At 46.0% G+C, this 23,103-nt stretch overlaps 2 protein-coding genes across 5 annotated transcripts in view; one reads left to right on the forward strand and one right to left on the reverse strand.

The window, feature by feature from the left end:
- SMIM5 (small integral membrane protein 5) overlaps window positions 1-12,853 on the reverse strand; it is a 19,283-nt gene extending 6,430 nt beyond the window's left edge. Inside the window, exons 1-5 of one of the 4 annotated variants that reach the window (XM_038165277.2) lie at window positions 12,402-12,853; window positions 10,176-11,251; window positions 4,112-4,281; window positions 3,581-3,736; window positions 1,783-1,936 (exon numbers count right to left, since the gene is read on the reverse strand). In XM_038165277.2, coding sequence (XP_038021205.1) covers window positions 1,783-1,909 — 127 coding nt within the window. In that variant the 5' untranslated portion in view covers window positions 1,910-1,936; window positions 3,581-3,736; window positions 4,112-4,281; window positions 10,176-11,251; window positions 12,402-12,853. The remainder of the gene's footprint in view (window positions 1-1,782; window positions 1,937-3,580; window positions 3,737-4,111; window positions 4,282-10,175; window positions 11,252-12,401) is intronic. The other 3 variants (XM_072025647.1, XM_072025646.1, XM_027471259.3) reach the window with 3 other exon arrangements.
- Window positions 7,718-22,354, forward strand: LOC101804253 (ATP-dependent DNA helicase Q5). The gene is made up of 13 exons (XM_072025642.1): window positions 7,718-7,758; window positions 13,882-14,109; window positions 15,306-15,405; window positions 15,937-15,973; window positions 16,734-16,792; window positions 16,929-17,002; window positions 17,473-17,566; window positions 18,047-18,187; window positions 18,524-19,224; window positions 19,428-19,506; window positions 20,412-20,663; window positions 20,914-20,986; window positions 21,101-22,354. The coding sequence occupies exons 1-13, from the start codon at window positions 7,733-7,735 to the stop codon at window positions 21,199-21,201; spliced, it is 1,965 nt and encodes a 654-aa protein (XP_071881743.1). The 5' UTR covers window positions 7,718-7,732; the 3' UTR covers window positions 21,202-22,354.
- Window positions 22,355-23,103: the final 749 nt, after the last annotated feature.

The following is a 23,103-nucleotide window of genomic DNA, read 5'->3' on the forward strand; positions in this document are numbered from 1 at the left end:
CGTCAGGCCTTAGTAGGAGCTGAAGGTGTGCTGGGTGGCTTCTCAATAACTGTGCCGATGGCCCAGCTGACTGTTCATAATGGTTTAGGAACTAGGTATACTGGTTTCCCCGTATGATGAGCACCGAGTTAGGACTTTGCCCAATACCCATCTGTCTCCTCCCATGGATACTTGGTAGAGATAAAAAGATAAGAGGTTCCTGTTCCTTTGTCAGACTTGGCCAAGATCAGTCAGCAGGTCCAAAGATTCAGGCCAGGCAAATAGGGCAGGCCCAGCGAGGAAAGGTTTAAGGAGTTAATTTCAGGTTTGTTTCCAGAGGTAAATAAATGAAAGCAGTGGAAGAGATAAATTCCTCTGCAACGATAAAGAGCAAATGAGAATGAACGGTGCCTTTACTCTGGGCAAGGGAGGAAGGATCCTAGTTGCGTGTATTTTTCAGTAGGCAAGACAGTAACCAAAAAATATCCCTCACCTTCAGACTGAAAGATTGCTTTTCAGACTGTGGCCCCAGAGTTCATCTGCTGCATGCACAAAATTCCTAAAAATTGTCACTCCTGGGTATTCTGTGATCTTAACAGCCATGTACCAAGCTATGTGGGGGCGGCACAGCTTTACCTGCCTTCCTGGCTGTTGTTTGGCAGATGGCATACAACTAAGCGGGGCTTTCCAGTTGTGCGCCTGGAAAGGATGGAGATCAAACTCTCCCCATAGTTGTCAAAAGCAACTAGAGAGGGTTTGGCTGGTCCAACTGGCAGTTCCGTTTCTGAAGAGTTCCTGATGTGAGCCCTTTAAGGAGAACAGGTATTCGTGACTGGGTTGGTTTTATGCTTTCTTCTGTAGTCAGCTTGAGAAAATAGATACTTCAAAAAGAGGGGTTTGTTTTGCAAAGCAGTGGGCTAGCCTGTTGTTATTCTACACTAGGCGTAGTGGTCAGGGTAGGGTGGGACGGGTTAGTTTATCTGGAAAAGGATGACATGTTTAATCCTGCAAAACTCGTAAGGAGCATGCGCACACATGTGTGCACGTGTTCTTTAAAGGTCTGGAGATGGGCTGCCAGGTAATCTGACCTGTGGGGAACCAGCTGTCACTATGAGAAGGGAAAAAAAAAAAAAAAAGGAAGCAGGTTTGTCTGTTTCTGAATTCCAGCCCAGGGAGGAGTGTCCAGGCTGCAAACACACCCTTCCTTCCAGCGCTGGGAGAGAGCAGTACCTCTGAGGGGGCAGGCCTGCCTTCCTTCCTGGTTGTTTTCCCATTGTTTAAACAAACATCATCCCCCACGATCAAGCAGCTCTTTTTTATTCCTTCTGTGCCATCCCCACACAGGGCGGCAAAAGGGATCTTACCATTGTCAGGGAATAAAGAGGCTCAGCTGAAGCATCCTGGCACCCGCTGAATTAAGCACAGGAGAGATACTCAGCATCTCAGAGCTGAGTGTTTTTCATGGCAGTAAGCTCTCCCAATACCCTTTGTTATAAACAAATATATCTGCTGTGCATCAAAACACTGCAGCAACTCTCGGTTAGGTAAGATACTGCTGTTTAAATTAATGCTAAACTAGGGGAGCGTTGGGAAAAGTTATACTATTGCCTCTGATGCTCTGCGTGTGTGTGAAGATACACACTGAATACTAAAAAATGACCTAGAAATTAAAAGAGGCCTCAGAGCACAGCCTGGAAAACAACTGCCAACACCACCGACCTGTCAACAAAGATCTCAGAGCAAGCTGCCCCTGTAGAAGAGAAGAGACGTCTGACACCCCTCTACTTCCACCGATAAACTCACCGATAAACAGAAGAACCACACAGAAGGACACGATCTCCACAGGGTCAGCCTTGGGCAGTTTCTGAAGCTTAAGGAGAAACTTCTCACCAATGGTTTGCATTTCCTTCAGAAAGCCTTCAGAAGACATTCTGGCTCAACCTCTCCAGGCTTTACGCTGTAGAAAAACCAAATAAATCTTTTCACTGACTAATGCTAGGAAGCTGCCAGCCTTCTTATAGAGCCGGTGATCACAAGTAAAACGAGTTTATCTGGTCTCAGCCCTCGTTCCCAGTAGCTAAGGTGGAGGACTATTAACTGTCTGTTCGTTCTGGCACTGTTTTCATTACAAAATCTGGCTTTGAGGTTGTTTTTGACAGTTAGGCTGTTATGCAAAGGTGAAACTGTTTTTTCTAAAAAGATGGGTACTTAAGCAGCGATAGAATTAGAACTGGACAGTGGCTGCCCTTGACTTCCACCCCATGAAAGTAAGTGTTTGGTTTTTTTTCCCCAGTTATGTTAACTTGGGAAAAAGTGCCTTCCAGAAAGAAGTGCAATTCTCTGTACTCCAGTAGTAGTTTTCAGTTATATTCTCCTGAACACACAGTAACGCACAGTAGGTCTTTTTGAAGACTTCTCATGCTCCAGCTACACAGAGTCCCCTCAGAAACCCGAGGTGTTTACTTTGACACCACACTACAGTCCCCTTCATGTTTTATCACCATTCAGTAAAACTGGTTGATACCAAGATCTAAAGCCCATGTTCACTGGGGACGGTTGGATGCTTTTCAATTTCTTACAGATGACTGCAAGTTTTTTATGGTAAGTTAAATGTTGCCCTATATTCTATTTTATAATCTAAGCCATGGTCTGTGCTAATATATAAATAGAACAGTGGAGGTCCACCCATCGCTGCTGGTGATGAGCAAAGCAAAAGCCCCTGGATCTGTCAGGGAGATACCTCCCTTAATAAAGGGCAACCTTCCTGCCCTGCCTGGTAGTCTTCTTCATTCTCAATAAGAATGATCATCAGGAGCTATTGGGATAATAGTATTAGTTTAGTCAAAGTTAGGTACTTCAGCTTTGCCACTTGTATTTTCTGTTCTTGTTCCCCTGTGAGCAAATTTTTGGAAGGTATTGCAACAAACAAGCTTTCAGGAGAGCTATGGAAGTTAAAATTTTCCTTCAGGAGGTAAACGAAACAGGAGATTGCTGAGAAATATATGCAGTTTTGGCTAAAGTAAGCATTTGGGCTTACAGATGGATTATGGCTCTTATATCAATGATAACATTAAATGAAATGATATAATTATGTCAAAACTTAGTAGCTTGTGTGTGTTGTAATAGTCAACGCTGTTTTATGAGACTTGAACACTGCAATGTAATTTCCTAGTCTTGTTGATAATACAAAGTCAAAAGACCAAGACAGTGCTCCCAGAACAAGGCAGCAGTTCACTACTGCACATCTGGTTTGGTGACTAAAACAAATGGATGCTTGGAGTTCAGTTTTTCTAAACACACTGAGGACAAAGAGACCTTGGCTGTTTCTTTGCATGCTGGGCTTAAATAATTCAGTGCCAAGTAAAATTACATTTTGTATGTTTATGCAATCCAGAAAGGGTTTTCTTTGTTCTTTTAAATCCAAGCTAAGGAATAAAAATCGGAACCAGCTGGTTTCCTACAGTTGTGGGTGGATGGAAGAACTGCATCTACAGAAAGATTTCTGTGCAACTTAGCAGGGAAGCATAGCTGTGGCCTTTTGACCTGAAAAGGTCACTTTGGAGACTAGGATTAAATAGCTCTTTCCAGATAATTGCCATACCCCAAATGAGCTGCTCCAGAAGTGGCTCCTTTTCCCTTTGCACAGTGCTGTGAGATTCTGTCAGCAGGTTTCCAGTTTTGTTTCCATTCCAAGAGATGGCGGTGCAGGCAGAGGTGATGTGATTTGTGTTTTCTGCTCTTGGCTCTAGAAGAAAAACTTTAAAAGAAAAATGTATTCCTGGCTCTAATGTTCTAAAAATGTTTGTTCCCTGTGAGAGTATTTCTGCCTGCCCAGAAGCTGTCCTAGTAAGGAGTCTGCTGTAACCTTTCATGCCATGCTTTGGGCTGCATCAGAAGCAGCAAGTATGAGAACTAGGCTTCCGAAGCTTGGATATAAAATGGAAAATTACTAATTGGGACTGTAGAACTCCACATGGACTAGCAGAGAGCCTAGTCTGAAATGGTAAGAGCTTTTCTCAGTAGAGAAAGAGCTTTGTCTCAGTAATGGGCATTCCTTTGCCCCTGGTACCTGATCTAGAGCTAAGTGAAGGAGGTTTTGTTCTAAAACTTGCAAGGAATGTTGCTCGTTTACCTTAGGTTGAACTTCTTCAGGAACAAAGTTTGAAGTCAGTGGTGCAGGCTGTGAGGAAGCAAATGTTTTTCCACTCAACTGCACTTCTGAGTGGAACTGAGTTCAGTTCCAAGGGTGTCACAGCTTTGGGATTTCTTGTGCATAGCAAAAGGGTGATGAATAAATCACTTCTAAAAAAAATAAAAAAATAAAAAAAAATCACAAAGAAGGGTAGTGATACTCATGGACTTTATCTTCCATTCTACTTGTGTGCAAAGGCTTTGGTCGGGATTAGTTTTGGTTGTGATCTTTTCTCAGCTGATGTCAGCACAAACAAGATCGCACCCTAAAGATTAGCATGAGGGTAAGGCTTGCCTGCCTGTGTGACTTACACAAGTTGTCTCGTGTGTCTGCCTTATCTTCCTCACCTCCAACACAACAGGGATGACACTACTTACAGATTTCAGGATGGAACTATAAGAATTAATTCTTTTTCATTTTTTTTCCCCTCTTAACTGTGTGCAAGTCATTTCCTAGTTCCCAACAGCAGTAAAGGCCGGGCGGTGCAGGATACTTGGTTGAAGCAGTGATTGTAATGATTATTATTAAAATAGGCAAGTTTTAAGAGATTTGAAACTTCAGGTTGTAAGTCTTAACGGACAGTTTACTTCCTAAGCCTGGATTGCTGATCTAGGGCCTAGATGGTGTGGGGTTTGGAGCAAACCTAGTTCTCTGCCAGTGATTTTCTGAGTTGGGAATCTCTCCTTTCTTGCTGTTCTTCCTCAAAAATGCATCCCGTGAGGACGGGAACCCGCCAGAGCAGAGGAGACACAGCTGTTAGGGCAGCAAAGCCAATGGAACTTGTTATGGAAGAAATGCTGAATGACCACAGAGCAATGCTGTCTTTGTGGTGCTTTGTCAGATAAATGTCATGAACTTGTTTGCCATAGCTATAGCTCGAGCTGATACAGAGTGAAAAGAGGGGCAAGATGACAAACTTGTAAAGAAAAGGAAGTGAACGCGATGCTAATGCCTTGTGACAGGCAGTTTGCAAGTTCCTGCTGGGGTGCTGTGGAAGCCTGAAATTCGTGGTTTCTGCTGCTTCCTTTTCTGGCTGTTCTTTAAAAAATATCTACCCAGTGTTGCCAGTGGGACTAGACCATCAAATCTTTCTGCCCTCCTCTGTTACAGGGCCTGGCAGAGAAGGGAGTAAAACAAACATTTTAATTTGGGGTTGTTTTTGAAAACAAGGCAGAGTCTGCCACGTGCTGTGAGTTGAAAAGAGAAGGCAGTAATAATGCAGGGGGATGCTGATGTTTGCAGGTGTGCTGCAAGGATCAGATGATCATTTCATACCGAAGAAACATGCTCTACACTTAGGGCACCTGTAGAGTTAGATTCCCAGAAAATGCTGATATTTGTTTTTAATGCAGATCCATCTTGCTGTGTCTACTGAATACAGCTGTGCAAATTGCCATAATAGCACTGAGATTATCTCTCTGAACTATTTTAATGGATTTAAGCCATATTGAAGCACTCAAAGAAATTGGCTGCTCAGCTCGTCTGAGAATAAAGCCATTAAACGGCCTCAACCTAGACATTCAAGACAAAAGCCGTGGTCATGGTTCTTGGTACCGTGAACGGGCTGCGTGTGGTAGCTTCCTGGCTTCCAGCAAGAAACAGAGCTTTGGGGTGACTGTAACACGGGTCTCGCATCCTTTTGTCTGCCTTAAGCTAGTCAAGTTGTTACAAGTATGTTGGAACTGATGGAAATTAATCTCATTTTGGGTCTGTCTGCAGCTTGGAAAAGCCACATCCTTTCTGTGTCCGCACAGGTGCATCACGAGGTGAGCTGTAGGGAGTGGGTGAGCTTAAATTTGCTGCTGAGGAATGTGACACTTGTTTAGTCTTAACCATGATGGCATTTGGATGGCCTATTTCAGCACAAAGAACATGAATTTGAGTTTGTGGTTTAGCCCCAGGACTGGAAGTTAGTAAATGCAGGCACTCTTCCGGGGCTGCCGCTGATGCATACTGGTTGTGTGACCTTGGGTAACTCATCCCGTCCTCTGCTGTGTGACTTCATCTCTGCAAAGCAGCAGAGCACGTAACCACCATCAGAGGTGTGCCCAAGCCTCTAAAATGTTCTGAAAGTTGAGATAGAAAGACAGTAAGTCCCTGGTTCTGTTGCAGCTACACAAGGAAATTAAATTACCTTAGCTTGCTGACTGCTTGTTACACTTCAGTCACTGAGCCCATTCAGGATGAAAGTAGATGAAAGCAAGGCTTCTGCTCTTGGTTGCTCCTTACCCAGTCGTACCAAGGGTTTATTTCTCATGACACGACCTCCCAGTCCCTTGGTTTTACTGGGCTCTCTCTGAGAAGCTTTGTTTGCATGGGTTTGTTGCTACAGTGATCTGAAAACAGAGCTGAAGCTTGGAGGCCTCACCTCTGCTGGTGGTGCCCTGAAGCTGCCAACGATTGTTGTTCTGATGCTGCGAGTCCCAGTGAAGGTGAGCTTCATATCCTCCACGGAATGCTCACTGCCCATGTCAGACATACAAAGCAGGATTCCATGGTGAGCCCAAACAAGCAGAATGCCAGGGTAACCTCCTCGTCTCTTCCCAAGACTGTGGCTATGCAGAAGCAAATCCTACAAGGCAATCCCAGTCTTACAGAGCAGGGTGCTGAGGAGCTGAAGGGGCGGAGATGCTTTTTGTCCTGGTCTAAATCTTTGAAATAAGTTTTGACTGTGTTTGGCCACTTTCTTAGTAACACAAAGGTTTGGTCAGTTCCTAAACCTTCCAGCTTTGTACTTGGTTCCTGAATCACTCCTTTGATTTCATGTGGATAAGGTCTGCAATGCTTCCTGTCCTAAAACGGTCTTGGTCTTCTAGGTGGTGTTGTAGTTGGATGCATTTTGGCAGAAGATGTAATGATCCCTGTCTGATTGTTTATTGTTCTAAGTTTGTAATGTACTTCTGAGATGAAAAGGGCTATAGAAATGTAGTAGTATTGCCTGGTTTTCCCTCATCATTGTCAGTGCAATGTGTGCTGGCAAGACTGTAGTTGACCAGCCACGTGAATCTTAACTATGGTTCACAGGCAAGCCCTTTTTTTCTAAAACAGGAGTGAACGGAGCCAGACAGACCTATAATTCATTCCCAAGCAGATGAAAATAGTTTCCAGTATCAAGAGAATTCAGTTTTTTAACAGCACACACCCAAACTGGTAAATTGCAGCTCCATGTCACGGGAGAAAAGCCTTGACTTTGTCAGCTGGTCTGGAAAAGAAGGCCACGCGTGGCTGCAGATTATAAAGCAGCCCCGGCTGGGTGGCCATTTGGCTGGAACACCCTGTCATCTCCACCACCCACTATTTGGAGACTGGTTTTGAGGTAGCAGCGTAAACGTTCCTTCCCTCCCCAACAACCTAGTATTAGACTAATATAAAAAGGCCCTGAATTCCCTGCAATAGCAGTCGGAGGAGCTGAGGTACCCATCGGGGCGCTGAGCTGAGAGGCTCTACACCTCTGCAAAACACAGTGGTTTTCTCCAGTCTGTCCCACAAGCAAATCCACAAAATGCCAGGAGACAGCTCCTCACTACCAGTCCCATTTTTAAGAAGTGGGGAAACGAAGGCATGGAGCCATCTGGTGAAAGGAAAAGGTCAGTCTTAAAAATAAAACTGTAGCTCTTCTACAAGAGAACTTTTTATAGGCCCAAGGGTACTGATGCCTGAATCTAGCCTCAAAGTCTCTTCTAATATTAGCAAAATAACCATTTCGCAGGAAGCTGACAGAGAGATAACTGTATGCCCATGAAAGTAGCTGGCTGTAAATAGTTACTTCACAAACAGACTGGGATCTATCAGCAATTTGGTGTTTGAGGTAAGGCCTCTGGAGCCCTTTGAGGGTTCTGGAAACACTTTCCCAATCTTCTTTCAGCCACCTCCGGCTCCCATCCTTGCCTGGCCTCCAGACCTCAGCAAACTACGTGCGTTTGTGAGTTGCTTGAAATGCACTGGTCTAATCCTCGTAAAGACACCACTTGGCTGTAGGATCTCCAAACTGGAGGCGACAACAGCTGCATCCTCCGAAGAAGCTGTTTTGGGCTGTCGCAGCTGTGCGACTTGGGGAGCGGTTGCAGGGGGCCATGGCAAGACCCTGCACGAGGGCGAGGTGTGGGTGCTGCTCCCTGTGCCCACCCTCTTGCCGTGCCCCCAGTCCATCCTGCGGCTCTGCTCACCGCAGGCTCCATGGGGCAGGCTGCTGCTGCTGCGGCCGGGAGCTGCTCTGTTGAACTCGGTTTGTTTTGTACCTCCACTCCCCTAACTGCTTTGGCATTTCGCTCAGGCTAAGAGGCCCGTGCACTGTGACAGCTGTAACATAAGCCATGTCCTGCTTCTTTTATCCAGACATGTGTTTCATATTGCTTTTTCCTCCCCCCCCGTATGTACACGCTGCTGCGGCTGGACAAGCCCCCAGCCAAACCCGTTAAGGTTTTCTTTTGCGAGGAGAACTTGGCCTGCTTCTCTCCCTCCCTCCTTCCCCCTGCCCTTCTCCCCTTGCTCCTCCTCCCTTCCTTTTTTTTTTTTTTTTTCCCTAAACTTTGTTTTTCCCGTACTTTGTGGAACCATCTTAGCTGTAACAAACAAGCTGCAGAGACCCTTCATTAGCAGGGTGGAAACTTCCCCTCCATCCCCTTTGAACCTAGGGCCGAGCTGGAGGCGTGCAGGTCTTACCCACCAGATCTTCTCACGCAGGCAGTTCCAATTCGGTCAGGTCTTTGCAGGAGCTGCCCTCCCTTCCACCTTAATGGGACCGGAGAGAAGTGGAAATACCTGATCCTTAGCATTCCTCCCCACAGGCACGTGTGGGAATGGGGAAGACATCTTTCTGGGAGAATTGGCTTTCTGCCCCTCTGCCTGCCTGTTTGTAAACAGCTGAGTGCCCCGGCGCTGCCTGCAAGAAGCAGGGGGGCAGCTCAGTGTTAGGAGCCGCAGGATCTTCCGAACAGTATGATCAGCTTCAGAGAGCAGAATATAGGGTCTCTGGGTTTGGGAAAATAGGGTTTGGTCAGCCTCCTTGCCAGCCCCCTCTTCCCATGCCCAGCAGCAAGCAGTGCACATTGTGGGACACCCCTCTGTGTAAACCCAAGGCTTACAGTGGGTCATTTCATGTATTTGGGGGATCCTTTTCCTTTTCTTCTTCCCTTCACGCTGCCTTCAGACCCGATGGTCTTGGTATTGAAAACTGTACCCCATGTCTGTGTATGGCTGTGTTCGCTCTCAGAGCAGCGGTTTCTCGTGCTGTTTTGAATAGTAAACCAGCATCTGTGCCGGATACACTGGCTGCTTTTTTTTTTTTTTTTTTTTTTAAATGCTTGTTAGAAGCTGTGTAAAATCTTTCCATTTATTTCTATTGGACACAGATGCTTTACTTGCACAGTATGCTAGTTTCCCGGCTGGGGTTTGTTTTCTAAGCTCTCTGTTTGCTTCAGGATTTGGGAGATAAAACTCAGCTCCAGCTGGGAGGAGCTCTGGAGAAATGCTGTCGCTGGCACCCACCCGCGTTTGGTTTGACACGCGTTTGCCTGTGCTGGCAGCTACTCTCTAATGGCACATCCACTATTTGTACGGACGAGCAGCCCAGCTCTCTTGCCCAAACTAAGTGCTAATACACGAAAACCTCACCGCGGAGAATGCCCTGTGCCAGACCTGCTTATCAGCTAAGGTCACATTCCATAACAGCAACAGCAAAACGAGCGCACAGCCTTTCTAATCAACAAAAAAGTTGCTTGCTTCTGCTCTGACTGTAGAAGCAACACCAGACTGCAGGCTGGGTCCTTTTGTTAGCAGCACGGCAGCAGCACGGCTTTCTGGAATCCTGTTAAAAGCTTTTCTCTTGCCACCTTGCTCCGGAGTGTCCCCTTGCAGACAAATTCAGGCTAGCGAGCACTACCCAAGGGCTGCTTTTGCAATTTGCCATACAAAGAGCTACAAAGGCTGCAGCTGCTTGCTAACTAACCGAACGCTAAGGTGCTATGCTACGGTTGACCGCCCAGCAGCGAGAGCTCAGCCTTACCCCAGCCGTGCCACGAGCTCTTCTCCTCCTCTTGTTTTTCCTCCTCTCCTCTTCAACTTTCACGTCATCTCTCCCCTCATCCTGGCTCGTGTCTCGCTCCTCGCTCGGCTCCTCTCTGCTCTGCTGCTGACAGCCAGCTGTTGTCTCTGCCTATTTTTTTGGTGCTGCTGGCGGGGCGATGCCAAGTTTCGTGTTACAGGGGTGCCAGCGCGGGAGGGCGGCCGGCCGGCAGCGCACCACGGGGCAGCCGCTGCTGCAGCCTCCCACTTGTTGCTGGCTTCCGCTGCGCATCTCCTCCTAGCAAGGTCTTTTCTTTTTTTCTTTTCGTTTGATTCTCGCCTCGCAATAGTTTGGGTGTGTGTTAAAGCAATTAACTCTTCTTTATGCTGCCCGGTTTCCTTCCGACTCCCGGGGGAAGGAGCTTTCTCGGGTGTGCTTTGAAGGGGCAGAGCGAGAAATCACAGCGACAGCGCAGCGCGGTCTGCTGCTGGCACGGGGGTGATGCTGGAGGTGAATTTGTTTCATGCCCCCAGACGAGTCATTTACTCTCTCGAAGCCTTGGTTTTTTGCTTCTCGTGTACTGGGGACAGCTGCCACCCGCTGTCATGTCCCTGAGGGCTGCTGAAGTTCAGCTGCAGTACAGCTATGCCGTCCTTCAGACAGGTGCAAAATGATAATGCCTCATCAACCACATAATTTGCCCTTCTATTTGATAGAGCTCATTAAATGGCTTTTGTTCAGCAACTGACATCTACATAAATAATTTGTCTTTATAGAATTTTTGTCATCTTAATCCCGCTCTCATTTCATGGCTTTATTCCAAAACTTGCTGTGTTTTGGGGGGAGCTCTTCCGATGAGGCTGTGTACCCTTCTTTGGCTGCCACGAGGGAATGCTTTCTTCCTGGTGTATTTTGGCAGAGACAAAGCCTCTTTTCAGATACGTGACTTTGCTGCTTCTCTGACAGTTGATCTGTTTCTGCTAATTGCAGGAATAGTGCTACCATTTTACCCAACGTACAGAAGTACAAAAAGGAGGCATGGAGCAGGCATCCAGGGGGGTCAGTTCAGTGCTTTCCTGAAATGCATCGCCACAGACAAAAACACATTAATCATCTCAACTGTTATTTGCTCTTCATCCTATCCCATTATATAAAGTAGGGTAGGATGTCTCAAATGAAATAATGATTTTACCTAGACGTTTTAAAGACCGGTGGAAAGCTCATGTGTACTTCTGTTGAAGGATGGGTGAGGCAAACAATACAGATGCATATTTGAAAGGCTAAATAATCTTAGGATATGCATAAGAATGCAAACTACCATTAATTGATGTAAAGCAGCTCTCCATCTCTGGGGCATTAGTCAGGTGCTCATGTGACTTGGGAAGTTTCCCCACCACATGACAATGCATAACCAGCTGTGTTTCAAGACCTCTTGCATTCAGTTAAGCATTGCTCCAGTGGTTCTCCCAGCACCCCTACTGGTAACTATTTTTTGGTTTTTGACTCCAGTTATGGGACTGCAATCTTAGTTCTGCAACTGAATTCCCGTTATGACCCAACTCACAAGTGCTGTTAGCTACGTGAGGCTGTGGCCCTGATTTGGGGTGTTTCTGTATGAAGATAAAGGCAATTATAGCAAGCTGCACTGAAAAAAAAAGTCTTTACAAGCCTGATAGGCTAGCAACTTGAACATCTCTAAATTCCAGTGACTTCAGAGCTGATCTCTGCTCCCCCAAAACCCTCCTTTGTGGTGTCTGTCATGTTTGCATTCAGGCACAGATTGCATGTGAACACCTCAGCATAAGCCTGGTGAGTAGGAGGGGGGAGAGGGCCTGGCCATTCCTGTATGCCTCAGTTAACTCTAATTCGGATCAGTGTGTGTGAGAGCGAGACGTGGACTAATGAGAATGCCTGCCTGTTTTCTTTTGGGGAAACAAAAAGCTCACTTGCAGCTCATTGACATTTTTATAGTCACATTGCATTGGCAGGACAGGCCGCACCAGCAGTTCTTTTGGAAAAGCAGAACAAGGGGATCAAATGTGTTGCCCCCTTCCTGGTCCCCCCACCCTTCCCCACCATGTGAAAGGAGCTCTTTCTTTGAGCGCAAGGCAAGAGTGAGTCAGTGTGGCTCTGCAGGGGGATATAAAGCCAGCTTTGTAGTAGCCCTTTCAGGCTTTCAGTGCCCGAGCCCCTGCAGCACATCACCGCTGCTCCAGCCCTTCTCACCTGAGCAGCGCCAGGTCCTTTGCACTTCAGCACACGCGCTCCATCGCTCCGGCAGCAGCAGCCTGTAACCTGCTGCTTTCCTTGTTCTGCTGCTTAAAATTCACCGGGTCGTGGGAATGAGCGAGCCGGCAGCCTCTGCAGCCCCTTACGGGGTTTGTTAGTGATGCTCTGGTAGACACACAGTTATGTTCCCCCAGACGCACGCACACAAGTTCACAAGCGAGCTGTGTTTGTTAGTCGGATCTCTGGCAAGTTCAGGCGTGCCTTAAAGGGTTTCTAAAAAGAGTAAATGAAGTGTTCCCTCTTGTACTTTTCCTCTGTGTGACCCACTTTTTGCACATGAAGTTGGTAAGCCAACTAGGGCACTCCTTGGTAGAGAAGCAAAATCTCCACTTTGATCTTCCTTTCAGTAAAACAATTCTCTTGTTGCTGCTTGACTGCAGGATTTATCTCTAAATACCCAATGAAGTGTTTCCGTGTATTGGGTATCGGGATTTGGAGGAGGATACAACTGGCTGCCTGTGCTGTGAAACCCGGCTTTTCAAAAGCTCTTCTAAATTCTTCCAGCTTTCTAAAAAAAAGTGGCTGCCTGGTTCTTCTTTCTCTGGCACAATCAACATCTTCCCTGGTTTAAGTTAGGGAGTGTTCTAGAAGAGAAATTGCTTCCTGCCTGTATCGCTAATGAGCATTTATTTATCTGTCACTGAACTTTTTTAACATATCCCACAGCACTGATGGCTGCCAGAAATCTTTGAAGATTCGTGGAAGAAGAAGCTAGTCATCTTCACAGGGCTAGTTTGCTAAGGCTGGTGGAGCTGGTTGTGCAATACTGTTTGAGCAAAGGGACTGGTTTACGTGGGTGTCGGACTCTACCCAAACTCCCCACGGATCTGAAGCGCTGTTAGCAAGTCAAGAACCTCAACTGTACATGTATTTTCCGAATAGTGCTCCCTTGTGTCTTCAGTCCAGACTTTTTTTCTGACTTAATTTACATTCCTGTATTCAAACGTGGATTTCTTACCTTCAAACCACGGACAATAAAACGAGAAGCTTTCCAGTGTGAAATACGTGGGCATATTCTAAACCGTAGGACATAGGTATCAAGAGGGCCTCTTTACATATTTATTCTAGAGCCATTCTGATTGGACACAGAATGTATTTAGGCAGTGATGCAGAATTAATAACTGCCTATTTCATCCATTGCACATTTTGCAGAACTCAAAGGTCTGAAAGCATTTATCAGAAGGTTGATGCCACTGTTTGGTTTACATGAAGGGAAATGAAGGCACAGAGACTGTAAGCAAGATACCAGGAACACAACCCCAGTCCTGCTCCAGGACTCAACCACTGTATTTCCTGCTGGAATAGGCATTCTCTGCAAAAAAGGACTCAAGTCTTTATCAAAAGACAGCTTGCATTTGGAGGGTTGGAGTTCTGCAATGAAAATAATTGCCCAATCATTTTTCCTTTTGTCTCCTAGGTGTCGTCATGCTGCCATAGCAAAGTACTTTGGCGATGTCACTCCGCCTTGTAATAAGTGCTGCGATTACTGCAAGAACCCAGGGGCAGTGAAAAGGCAGCTGGAGTCACTGGAGCGCTGCAGCAACAGCTGGAATAAAACCTGCATCGGGCCCTCAAGTTCCTCTTGGGATAGCTACGACCCAGAGCTGTATGAAGGAGGAAGGAGAGGTTGCAGAGGTTTTAGCAGGTCCGTACTTGGTAGCTCAAATTCTGCTCACAGGAGCTATCAGAGAGAAGAAAGCATCTCACAGCTGCAGGCCCAGCCACTCCTATTTTCTGCACATGTTTCTGTGTGGTGGTATTTTCCTGTAACTTCCTGGCAGCAGGAGCTGGAATTTCATTTTCCACACACTTTGGCAGCCTTGATCAAATTCATGTCCCAGAGAGCAAAAAGCTGTTTTGAATGACCTAAGAATTGCCCTGCAGAAGGTAATTGGTTCAAGAAACCAGGCTGAAATTTTTGAAAGCACTAAATGGGCGCAGCCATGTTCACAGTCACAAGGTTCAGAAATGTTTAAACTGAGACCAGCTTGAGAGCAAAGCACGATCCAGAGCTTGTTCCTGGCTTAGTGCTGATATCTGTGGGCCAGCAGGCTGGGGGACCAGTGACAGAACTTAGTCATCACAGAGGATATAATGGTGTGCCAGCATCAGATTCTTCTGCTGATTGCTAAATTTTAGTGTTTCCCCATCAGGCTGAGAGCAAAAGAAAGATGTGCAGTCAGAAACATGATTTATTCTGTAAAATGTTTGGCAGTGTGGAGATGGCAACTTCTCTTCTTCCTTGTTCGTTGGCTGTGTTGCAGCCATCGTGCAGCTCTGCCAGGATGAGTTTCCCCGTTTGCATTGCCCATGGAGCTCTTCCAGGATGCACAGTGCCGTCGGCTGGTGTAGGCTCTGCTTTCCCTTAGCCTGAGACTCGAAGCTTTGTTCTTCAGGCAATTCCAGTTGAGTCAGAGGAAAGTGGTGTACTTGTGCCATAAGCTTGTGTTTGATCTCGGGACCTGAGAAGACACTGCCGAGGAATGGATGCTGTGGCCTTTCTGCCATCTCAGCTCCAAGGGCAGTAATGACTGACAGGGTACATGACCCAAAGCAGTGACTACTCAGCCCCATGGGAGGAGCTGTCAGAGCTTCTGAAATGAAGTCCTACATTCTCAGAGCACTAGTTGCCTGCTTACTAGTTCATGAGATTAATAAATCCCATCGACACTGCTGTCCAGGTTGAGTAGTAGTGAAACTAAGAGTTTAGACTCATTCAGAAAGGCTCTGAAATACATCTTCTCTAAATCCTGGGATGACCTAAGCTTCCCAAAGCCTTTGCCCCAGGTAATGCTACGTCTGTAGAAATGTTTTTTCCTTTTGTTCTCCTGCCTTATCCAGGTATGATGAAGAAAGCAGCAGGAATGGGGATGAAGCCAATGAAGAGATTCGGAAACGGGAGTGGAACGACTTCTACAAAAAGCAGATGAGTCTGCGCAAAGTGAGTTTGTGTACCTTTGTAAGAGATTCACAGATTGTTTGCTCTTAGCCTTTATGCTGTGAGCTTGTCTTACAGATATAAAGGCTTTCCTGGCACTAGTGAAAGTAAATTATTGCGTCTTGCTGTCCCTTGTTCTGGCTTTTACTGAGTACTTCTGCTTTTGTCACGTTCTCCATATTCTGGGTCAGTCTCATAATGGGAAGGAATCCAGCTTACCTTCCTGCAATGCTCATCAAGTGGATCCTGCTGTCTTTATCAACTCTGATATTACTAGAAAGAAATTTTCCCATTCAGCTTCTCTTGGATATTCCTATACCAAAGTTGAACTTTTGGCTTTGATTCTCATCCTTTCTCTCCTTTTCCCCATTTTGCTGCCTTTTCAGTACCATTGTAACTTCAGCATTGATTTTCCCTGGAGCAAGGGGATAAAAATATATCTTTCGTGTTTCTAGACCTGCATATGTGTTACAGGAATGGAAATGTTTGATTGTTTTTTAAAAATATATATTATTATTTTATTTTTTATTCCAGGGCCACGAACCAGAAAAAGATGATTTTATCCCTCCAAGTAAATCTCTTCTTTGATTTATACTGGGTTTTCTTTGGGAGAGGGAAGTCTTGTATTTTGCAGCTGCATTTAATTTATGTAGCATCAACACTGGGGGTATCAGTCCCTAGGCACAGGGGTTGGGCTTTTGGCTGTGAAAGCTTGGCTGGAAGAGATGAATCTGAGTTTAGATTTGGTTGGGGTGAAGATATGGAATGCATCTTTCTGAACAACTTTTCCAAACAAGTTAGAGAGAAGGAACGTTGTCTAACCTGACTTTTTAGGCTATTTCTGCAGTGTTTATGCAGCGGTATTCAATTGGAATGGAAACTGTTGAAAAACTTTGCCATTTGTATCTGTGCTACATGGAGCCCTGTCTAGCAACACAGGTCTTACACTGCTGTAAATGAATACCTGATGGCTCATGTTTCTCTGTTCAACCTCTTTATTTTTGGTTGGTGCTGGGGGAGAGCAGAATTGTTTTTCCTAAGAGCTGGGATGCCTTGAAAAAGGGCTTCCTGGGATGGAGAGGTTTTAGTGATGTTAGTCTTAAACTAGCAAAACAGACTTTCTCATCCAGAGAAAGAATCGCATTTTCCTTCAGTGACTCTCTTGGAATTTGTAGCTATTGCAGTTGAGAGGGGTGACTGTAGTGGTTCTTGGGGTGACTGCAGGGAAGAGCATAACAGGCAATAGTGGGCTGGCACCACCCCAGTGAGAGCTGAAATGTTCTGTGCTGTGATGCTACGATGCCTTTTTTCAAACGTCTCTGCTATGATAGGTGCAGACTGTCCCTTGAAAGATGCCTCCAGCAGAAGAATCTCTAAGCTCACAGTGAAGGTAAGAGTTTAACGTTGACTCCTTGACTCACAAAGAACAAAGCTTCTGCCTGTCCTGTTCTTACTCCTTCTGGGTTAGAAGTCCAAGGGGCACTGTGATTTCTGCAGAACATGTCTGAGTATCGCATGTTTCCTAGGGACGGGAACACTGCTTGAAGATACTGGAAGAAGCTTTGAGAGCCAACCAAAAGGTTCCAACAGAAGGAAAAGGGTATGAGACGAGAGACAAGGGGTAGTGTATTGAGTCCCTTAACACAGGCCTACTCTTCCCCAGGCAACAATACCACTTTCAGGGAATGCATTTTAATTGGTCCAAGGATGTATCTTCACCTAACAGCATCCTTCTTGTAGCTATGTTCATGATCAGACATGAGGATTCCTGTGTCCAATTCTGCTAAATCAGCTCAATCCCAGGAGTTGCAATTCCCCCCTGCCCCATAAGATGGGGATAGTGTACTTCCAAACTGAGCAAATGAACAAGAGGGCTTCGATTTAAATCCGTGCTCATCGTATTTTCCATTCCCCAGCAAGTCACCATTACATCCTTAATTGGGAGTTATCACTTACTCTTGCATCAGAGGTAGAGAATTTTGTACTTTCTGGGAGATGCTTAAGCATTAGTGTTCCCTTTGCAGATATAGAAGTGTGTCTTGCCAGAAATCACCCCAGCCTGTGTTACAGGTCAGACCCTCATGCCTGTGCTGTGGAGCTGGAGTATGAAGCTTTCAGAACCAGTAAAATGGCAAACTCATACAAGGCATCTGTGCTAAAGAAGGTAGGGCCCAACATCTGCTGTTGCTTGCCCTTGCCTCTTAACATGGTGTGACCTCAGCTCAGCTCAGGGAAATGAGTAGAGTTTGTGTGGGATAGATGGAGAAATTTCACTTGCCTTGGCTGTCTTCCAAATCTTTCTTTGTGGCTTTGTTTCCAGGAGGAACCAGGATCATGTTGGTTTCACATCCTCGTTGGCTGCAGTCTATGAGCTTACAGCCTTTGGAAACCTGCATTATCAGTGCAAGCTTATCCAGATATCCTCTAGGTCTAGCAACAGAGGGAATGGGAAGTTCTTTAGATTGTTGCTGAAAATAGAGCAGCCCAGGTTTAGGTTAGCTGGTTGCCTCCTTGAAGATGTTCCCGTTCTTGAGACAGGTGTATCTCCATATTTGTTTTACCAGCTATGGCTTTGAGTGTGTACAGAGGCAGGAATACATAAAGATTTTTAGTCACCAGGAGTTTGCTTCTGTTCTCTTTTCAGGTAGCAGAGATCAACAAAGCCTCAAAAGGCGGAGAGTTGTTCTCAGTCATTGGGTCAGGAACTGGTGGCAACAGAAGCTTGGAGACAAAATCTGAGTCTCCAGCAGAGGAGAACTTCCTCCCTGCATCCCAGGTTTACTCGGTGAGTGCAGATGGCATGGACAAGGGGGGAATGATTTGGCTTGCCTACCTACTTTTTTATTATTGTTTTTAAAGTTCTTTTTGTTTTTCTCATCTCACTCTAACCAAACATGCTGTCTGTTTCCTTACTGTGGGGCTGTGACATTAGACTACTCTATTTGCATGATGTCTCAGTTGATGGTCATGATGAGGAGTCAATTTTAGACCCCTACCCAGCTTACAGCTGTATGAACAGCAGTGTATTGTGCACATAAACTTGGTCCTTTTAGAGTTGCGCACACAGGGCCTCCTTGCTGCTCTCATACCCTATTTTTTTTTCTCCTTCTTTTCTCCTTAGTTCAAACCCAAGCGTGTGGGAGCTGGGTTTCCAAAGAGTTCCAGCGTATTCCAGACAGCTTCAGAACTGCTGATGATCCAGGAGGAAAGCAATACAAAGCTTGTCAAAAAAGAAGATTGTCCAAATGAGCAAGACAACAGCAACTGTAATCTGGAACCAGACAAGAGAAACCGTGTTCTCCAGAAAAAAGGAAAAGCAAAAAAAGAAAAAGCAAAGTGTGAGAGTTCTGAGGTAGAACTACTTCCTGAAAAGAAGGGACAGCAACCCAGTCCAGACACAAAAACTGCCCTTTGTGATAGCCCTGCTAAGAAAGCCAAAGTTAGCAAAAAGCAGCAAATGCTGGCAGAGGCAGCCAAAAAAGAATCACAGGATATTTCCAAGTTCTTCTCCCTCTCCAAAGGTGGGTCTAAAGCCAAAAGTTGCAGCACAGCAGAGGAAGTCAGCTGTTCTGCAAGCACACTACCTCAGGTTTCTTCTCAAAGCGTATGTCAAGAGACACCACCACCTCAGGGAAACAAAGATGAATCTGGAGAGGATGTGACTGCACAGTCCCGGGCAGAGAATGAAGAGCTGGGGGGGACAGAAGGAACATTGACTGAGCAGGAGGAGGAAGGAACACTGACTGAGAAGGAAGAGGATTTTAAGACCCAGCAGGCTGCTGAATCTGAACTCCTTCAGGACGAACTTGATGTAAAATCCAGGTAATATCTCCACCTCTCTCCTCCCTTTGTTACCCCATTAAGTAGCTGTAGGGCCCCACCAGCCTTGTCCTGGAAACTGAGAATCCATGTCAAATCTCTAGGCTGCTGAGGAAAATTCCTGCTTTACTGTGGAGTGTCTAATGGCTGCTGACAGTGACTATTGGAATGAATTAAATTGCCTTTCTCTCCACTCTTTCCTCCAGTGTTGCTGAAAATGTCACAGAAACTGAGTTAACTGTTATTGGGGAAGGTCAGAGTGGGAAGCGACCAGGATGGGATGAGGTAAGACTTTAATGGATGCCGATTTCCTCTACTTTTGTTCTCTTTGTTCCAAGTTGCTCCATGGAAGTGATGCTCCTGGTCTGAAGTTCACCTGGTAGTGTTGTTTAGCTGGGGAGGGCCCAGCTGTAATTGCAGTGGAGAGAACTGTAGATGAGTTGCCCTCCTGAAGCATCCCTGCCACCCAAAAGGCAGCGCCAGCAACTCAGACTGCAGTGGAGAGCTTCCACTGCATGCTGCTGTTTCTTGTCTGCAACACTTGACCGTACCTTTTCCTGATAACTTGCCTGGAACGATTCTCTCCACCCCCTCTAGATCTGTAACTATTATTAGCGAGACGCCTTCTCCATTCATGGGAACAACCACAGGTCAGTGACCCATGGGACCACTAAAAAGGGAATCCCGTGCGCAGCCTTCCTTGCCATTCAGGCTCTGGTTCTGCTGTTGGCATCCAAACCTGCCTAGCAGCTGCCTGTGCTGAACAGTGCAGTTTTCTCCTTGCTCTCCTGAGTTGAGCAGGAGTGTGGCGCTTCTGAGGTGTTTAATTCTTCCTGAGGGGTGTGCACTCAGCAAACATCCTGGGAAATCTTTTCCCGTGAGCCTCTCCTGTATAAAACCAGGTCTAGCAATTAGCTGCCCTAATGAGAGTATAGGTATATAGTATATATACCAAAATAATTGGTAGTCTGATAGGGTTTTTTTCAAAGCCCCTTTTATGTGGGAAAATGTGTTATGTCTGCAGAGCTTCGTGTCCCCAAGAAGTTCTGTAGGTTCCTGCATGGTAACCACTATAGGAAGAGACTGCTGGATGCTGCAGAGATTCACGTTCTCAGAAGGCAGTGGCTGTTTGAAAGTGTAATGCTGCTGCAGGAATTACTGATTTGGGTTTTCTTCTGTCCCACCTCCAGGATATGGAAAGCCCCGCAACAAAGCGGCTACGGACAGCAGCAAAATCTTCTATTCTGTCCCAGCCAGAAAGCAAAAGTGTTGGTCCAACAAAGAAGAAGGTGACTTTTGATCCAAACTTATTGCAGTGTGATAAAGATGAAGCCAGCAAGACCATACAGCCAGCGACCAAAAGCATGTCCCTCAAGGAGACAGCAGACATCGTTGTAAAATATTTGACCCCGTTCTACAAGGGCGGCAAATTTGCTTCCAAGGTAGGCACAGCTCAGGACCCTTTCAAGCAGAAGGAGACTGCATCTCCCCAGGGATCTGGGGCCCTAAGAAGGGAACAATGGTATGGATACCACATTTAATTTCCGGGTCACATCTCGGTATGTGCCATGAGTGGTTTGTGCTACAGCCTAATGGTTTGTGCTACAGTACTAAGGGCAAGACAAATGCAGAATTAAGCCTGGTGAATTATTGATGTCTGCTTTTTGCTCTTTATCTTCCCTCTCTCTGCAGGATCTGTTTAAGGGCTTTGCTCGGCACCTGTCTCACTTACTGACTGAAGATCAGAACCCTGCCCGCAAGACTGGTGAGTTGGAGCTGTAGAGAGCACCAAGAATCTTGGTTTCTTGTGATGCTAAATGAATTGATGGCTCTAGATGTCTTAAGTATCATCTCAAAGGTGCTGCTGCTTCTCTTGCAGTGAAGGAAGAAGCACAGAGACTCATTAAGGAGTTTTTCAAAACACGAGACAGATGTGAGAGTGAGACAGACTGGCAGGAGCTGCAGAGCTCGGAGAGATGATCCTTGCATCTTGTTCGTCAATTCCTTCTTCCAGTAGTGGGACCAGAGGATCCTGAAGAACTTAGCCACGGAAGGGTTTATGAAACTGCAGAAGTGAACTGTCTTTCCCCACTGCATTTTTGCTCTCTTCAGCCTGCAGTGCCACCTTAGTGACACACGTTTCCACAAAACCAGTTTCTGTGAACCTATGGAGAGTTTCTCCACTAACCAGAGCACCGAGGTCTTCCAGTACCTCGTGCCAAGAGGTACAAAGTCTCCATCTGCTGTGTAGGTTAGGGGCTGCTGCCTCAGGTGTTTTGCAGTGCCTCCAATTTCTGCCTCTGCAGTGGTCTGGGAAGGCATTTTTCAGAGACTCTGCTTTGGGATGGCATCCTCTTGCTTCCTAGATGGCTGTTCCTCCTGCTCCCCCCCTCCCTTAGTTCTTATTTGAGTGTTACCAATAGAAGCCTTATGCTACAAACGAGTTCACATGCTTTTGCTCAGGGCTGCCAATGCTGAACTTGATGTTTAAGTACCTGGATGGAATGTTTTTCCTTGGAGGGCAGCAGGGGAGTGTTTTGTTTTTACTCTGCAGGCAATGCCTACTTTCTGAAGGTAGAGAAACTCAGATTCTTTTTGTTTTAATCCCAACTTTTTTTTTTTTTTTTAAACCGTGTCTGGTTCTGCCTGCCCTTTAACTGAAGTGGTGATGCTGTCTTGGTAGTAACCTCTCTAGTAGTGGCACCAAGGTGGCCAACACTTTTCCAGCATTGCTTCTAACCCCTAAAGCCATATCTGCTCCCTGTGCCTCACCCACAGCCTGCAGTACAGAGGGCAATGCTGCTGTTACTACTGGTTAATGTACTGCTGTGGCCCTCAGGTTGACACTGCGGTGCCTCTGCTGCTATATTTATATAAGGACCTGAACTGTAGGGTATCAGTGGGCTTGAAATAACCTGATTCCCTGGCACAAGTCCTTTCTGTTGGGTTTTAGTTGGGTTCTGTCTTTTTTCCATGCTTATAGAGGCTGGTGGCCTCAGGCAGTATTGCTGCTAGAGGAATCTGCAGCCTGAGAAGCCATGAAACAGATTTTTGAATCACTGTACTCAACAGCTGATTATTTTTATGTGCTGAAGGGTATGTGCAGAACTGACAATAAAACAGTGTTATTGCAGCTGTGGACTCTTCCTGGAGATTTTTTCTTACCTATCATGTAGGCCGGTCTTAGTTACATTAAGACTCCTTCACTGTAAACTTAGACATGAAAGCTTGCTCTTTTTATCTGAGCAGGCAAGCCTGGGATGGGATGGGTGGGAAGTGTGTAGCAGCAGACACCTCCATCCCCCAATAGCTGCAGGATATTTCTAGCTAAGCACCAGGAGGAGAAGAACCTGGAAATGTTTACCTCAAAAGTCACTTTTATCTTCAGCTTTCTCTGTTCAAGGGGAGGACAAAAGGGCTTTGCAAGAAGTCTTTGTATAAAAGAACTATTTTTTCAGCTGTTGCCTGCTGGCTTCTGTTTCACCTTCCCATTAAAATTTTTGTTACATCAGCTATCTCCAGGAACCCCTATATAAGGTTACTATCTCCAGCATTCAGTGCTTGTAGAGTTCAGCTGCTGCCTGGGTGAACTTTACAGAAATTTTGTGCAACTTGTAAAAGCAAAGGACATCCAAAAGGGCATGGGGGGTTGTAGCACGGTGCTCAATCACCACGGAGAGCAGCTCTTCAGATGAGTTGTGTTCCTACGTAAGGCAGCAAAAGCTCAGAAAGAGGAGGGAAATGATGAGTTAATCTTCAGAGATGGTCTCTGTTCCTTTCTTTCATATTGCTGTGGCACTTCAAGGCACTAGCCTTGCAGTAGTACTGGTGAAGGGAGAAGGTGCAGCACACACTCCAGCAAGGACCTCTCTGGCCCCAGCA

The sequence above is a fragment of the Anas platyrhynchos genome, chromosome 19, assembly GCF_047663525.1.
Source record: "Anas platyrhynchos isolate ZD024472 breed Pekin duck chromosome 19, IASCAAS_PekinDuck_T2T, whole genome shotgun sequence".
NCBI lineage: Eukaryota > Metazoa > Chordata > Aves > Anseriformes > Anatidae > Anas > Anas platyrhynchos.

Coding starts and splice junctions, on each gene's coding strand:
- LOC101804253 (XM_072025642.1), top strand. CDS start 7,733: ATGGAGCCATCTGGTGAAAGGAAAAG. Junction 16,793..16,928: donor TCTCTAAGCTCACAGTGAAG/GTAAGAGTTTAA, acceptor CATGTTTCCTAG/GGACGGGAACACTGCTTGAA. Junction 19,225..19,427: donor GAACTTGATGTAAAATCCAG/GTAATATCTCCA, acceptor TCTTTCCTCCAG/TGTTGCTGAAAATGTCACAG.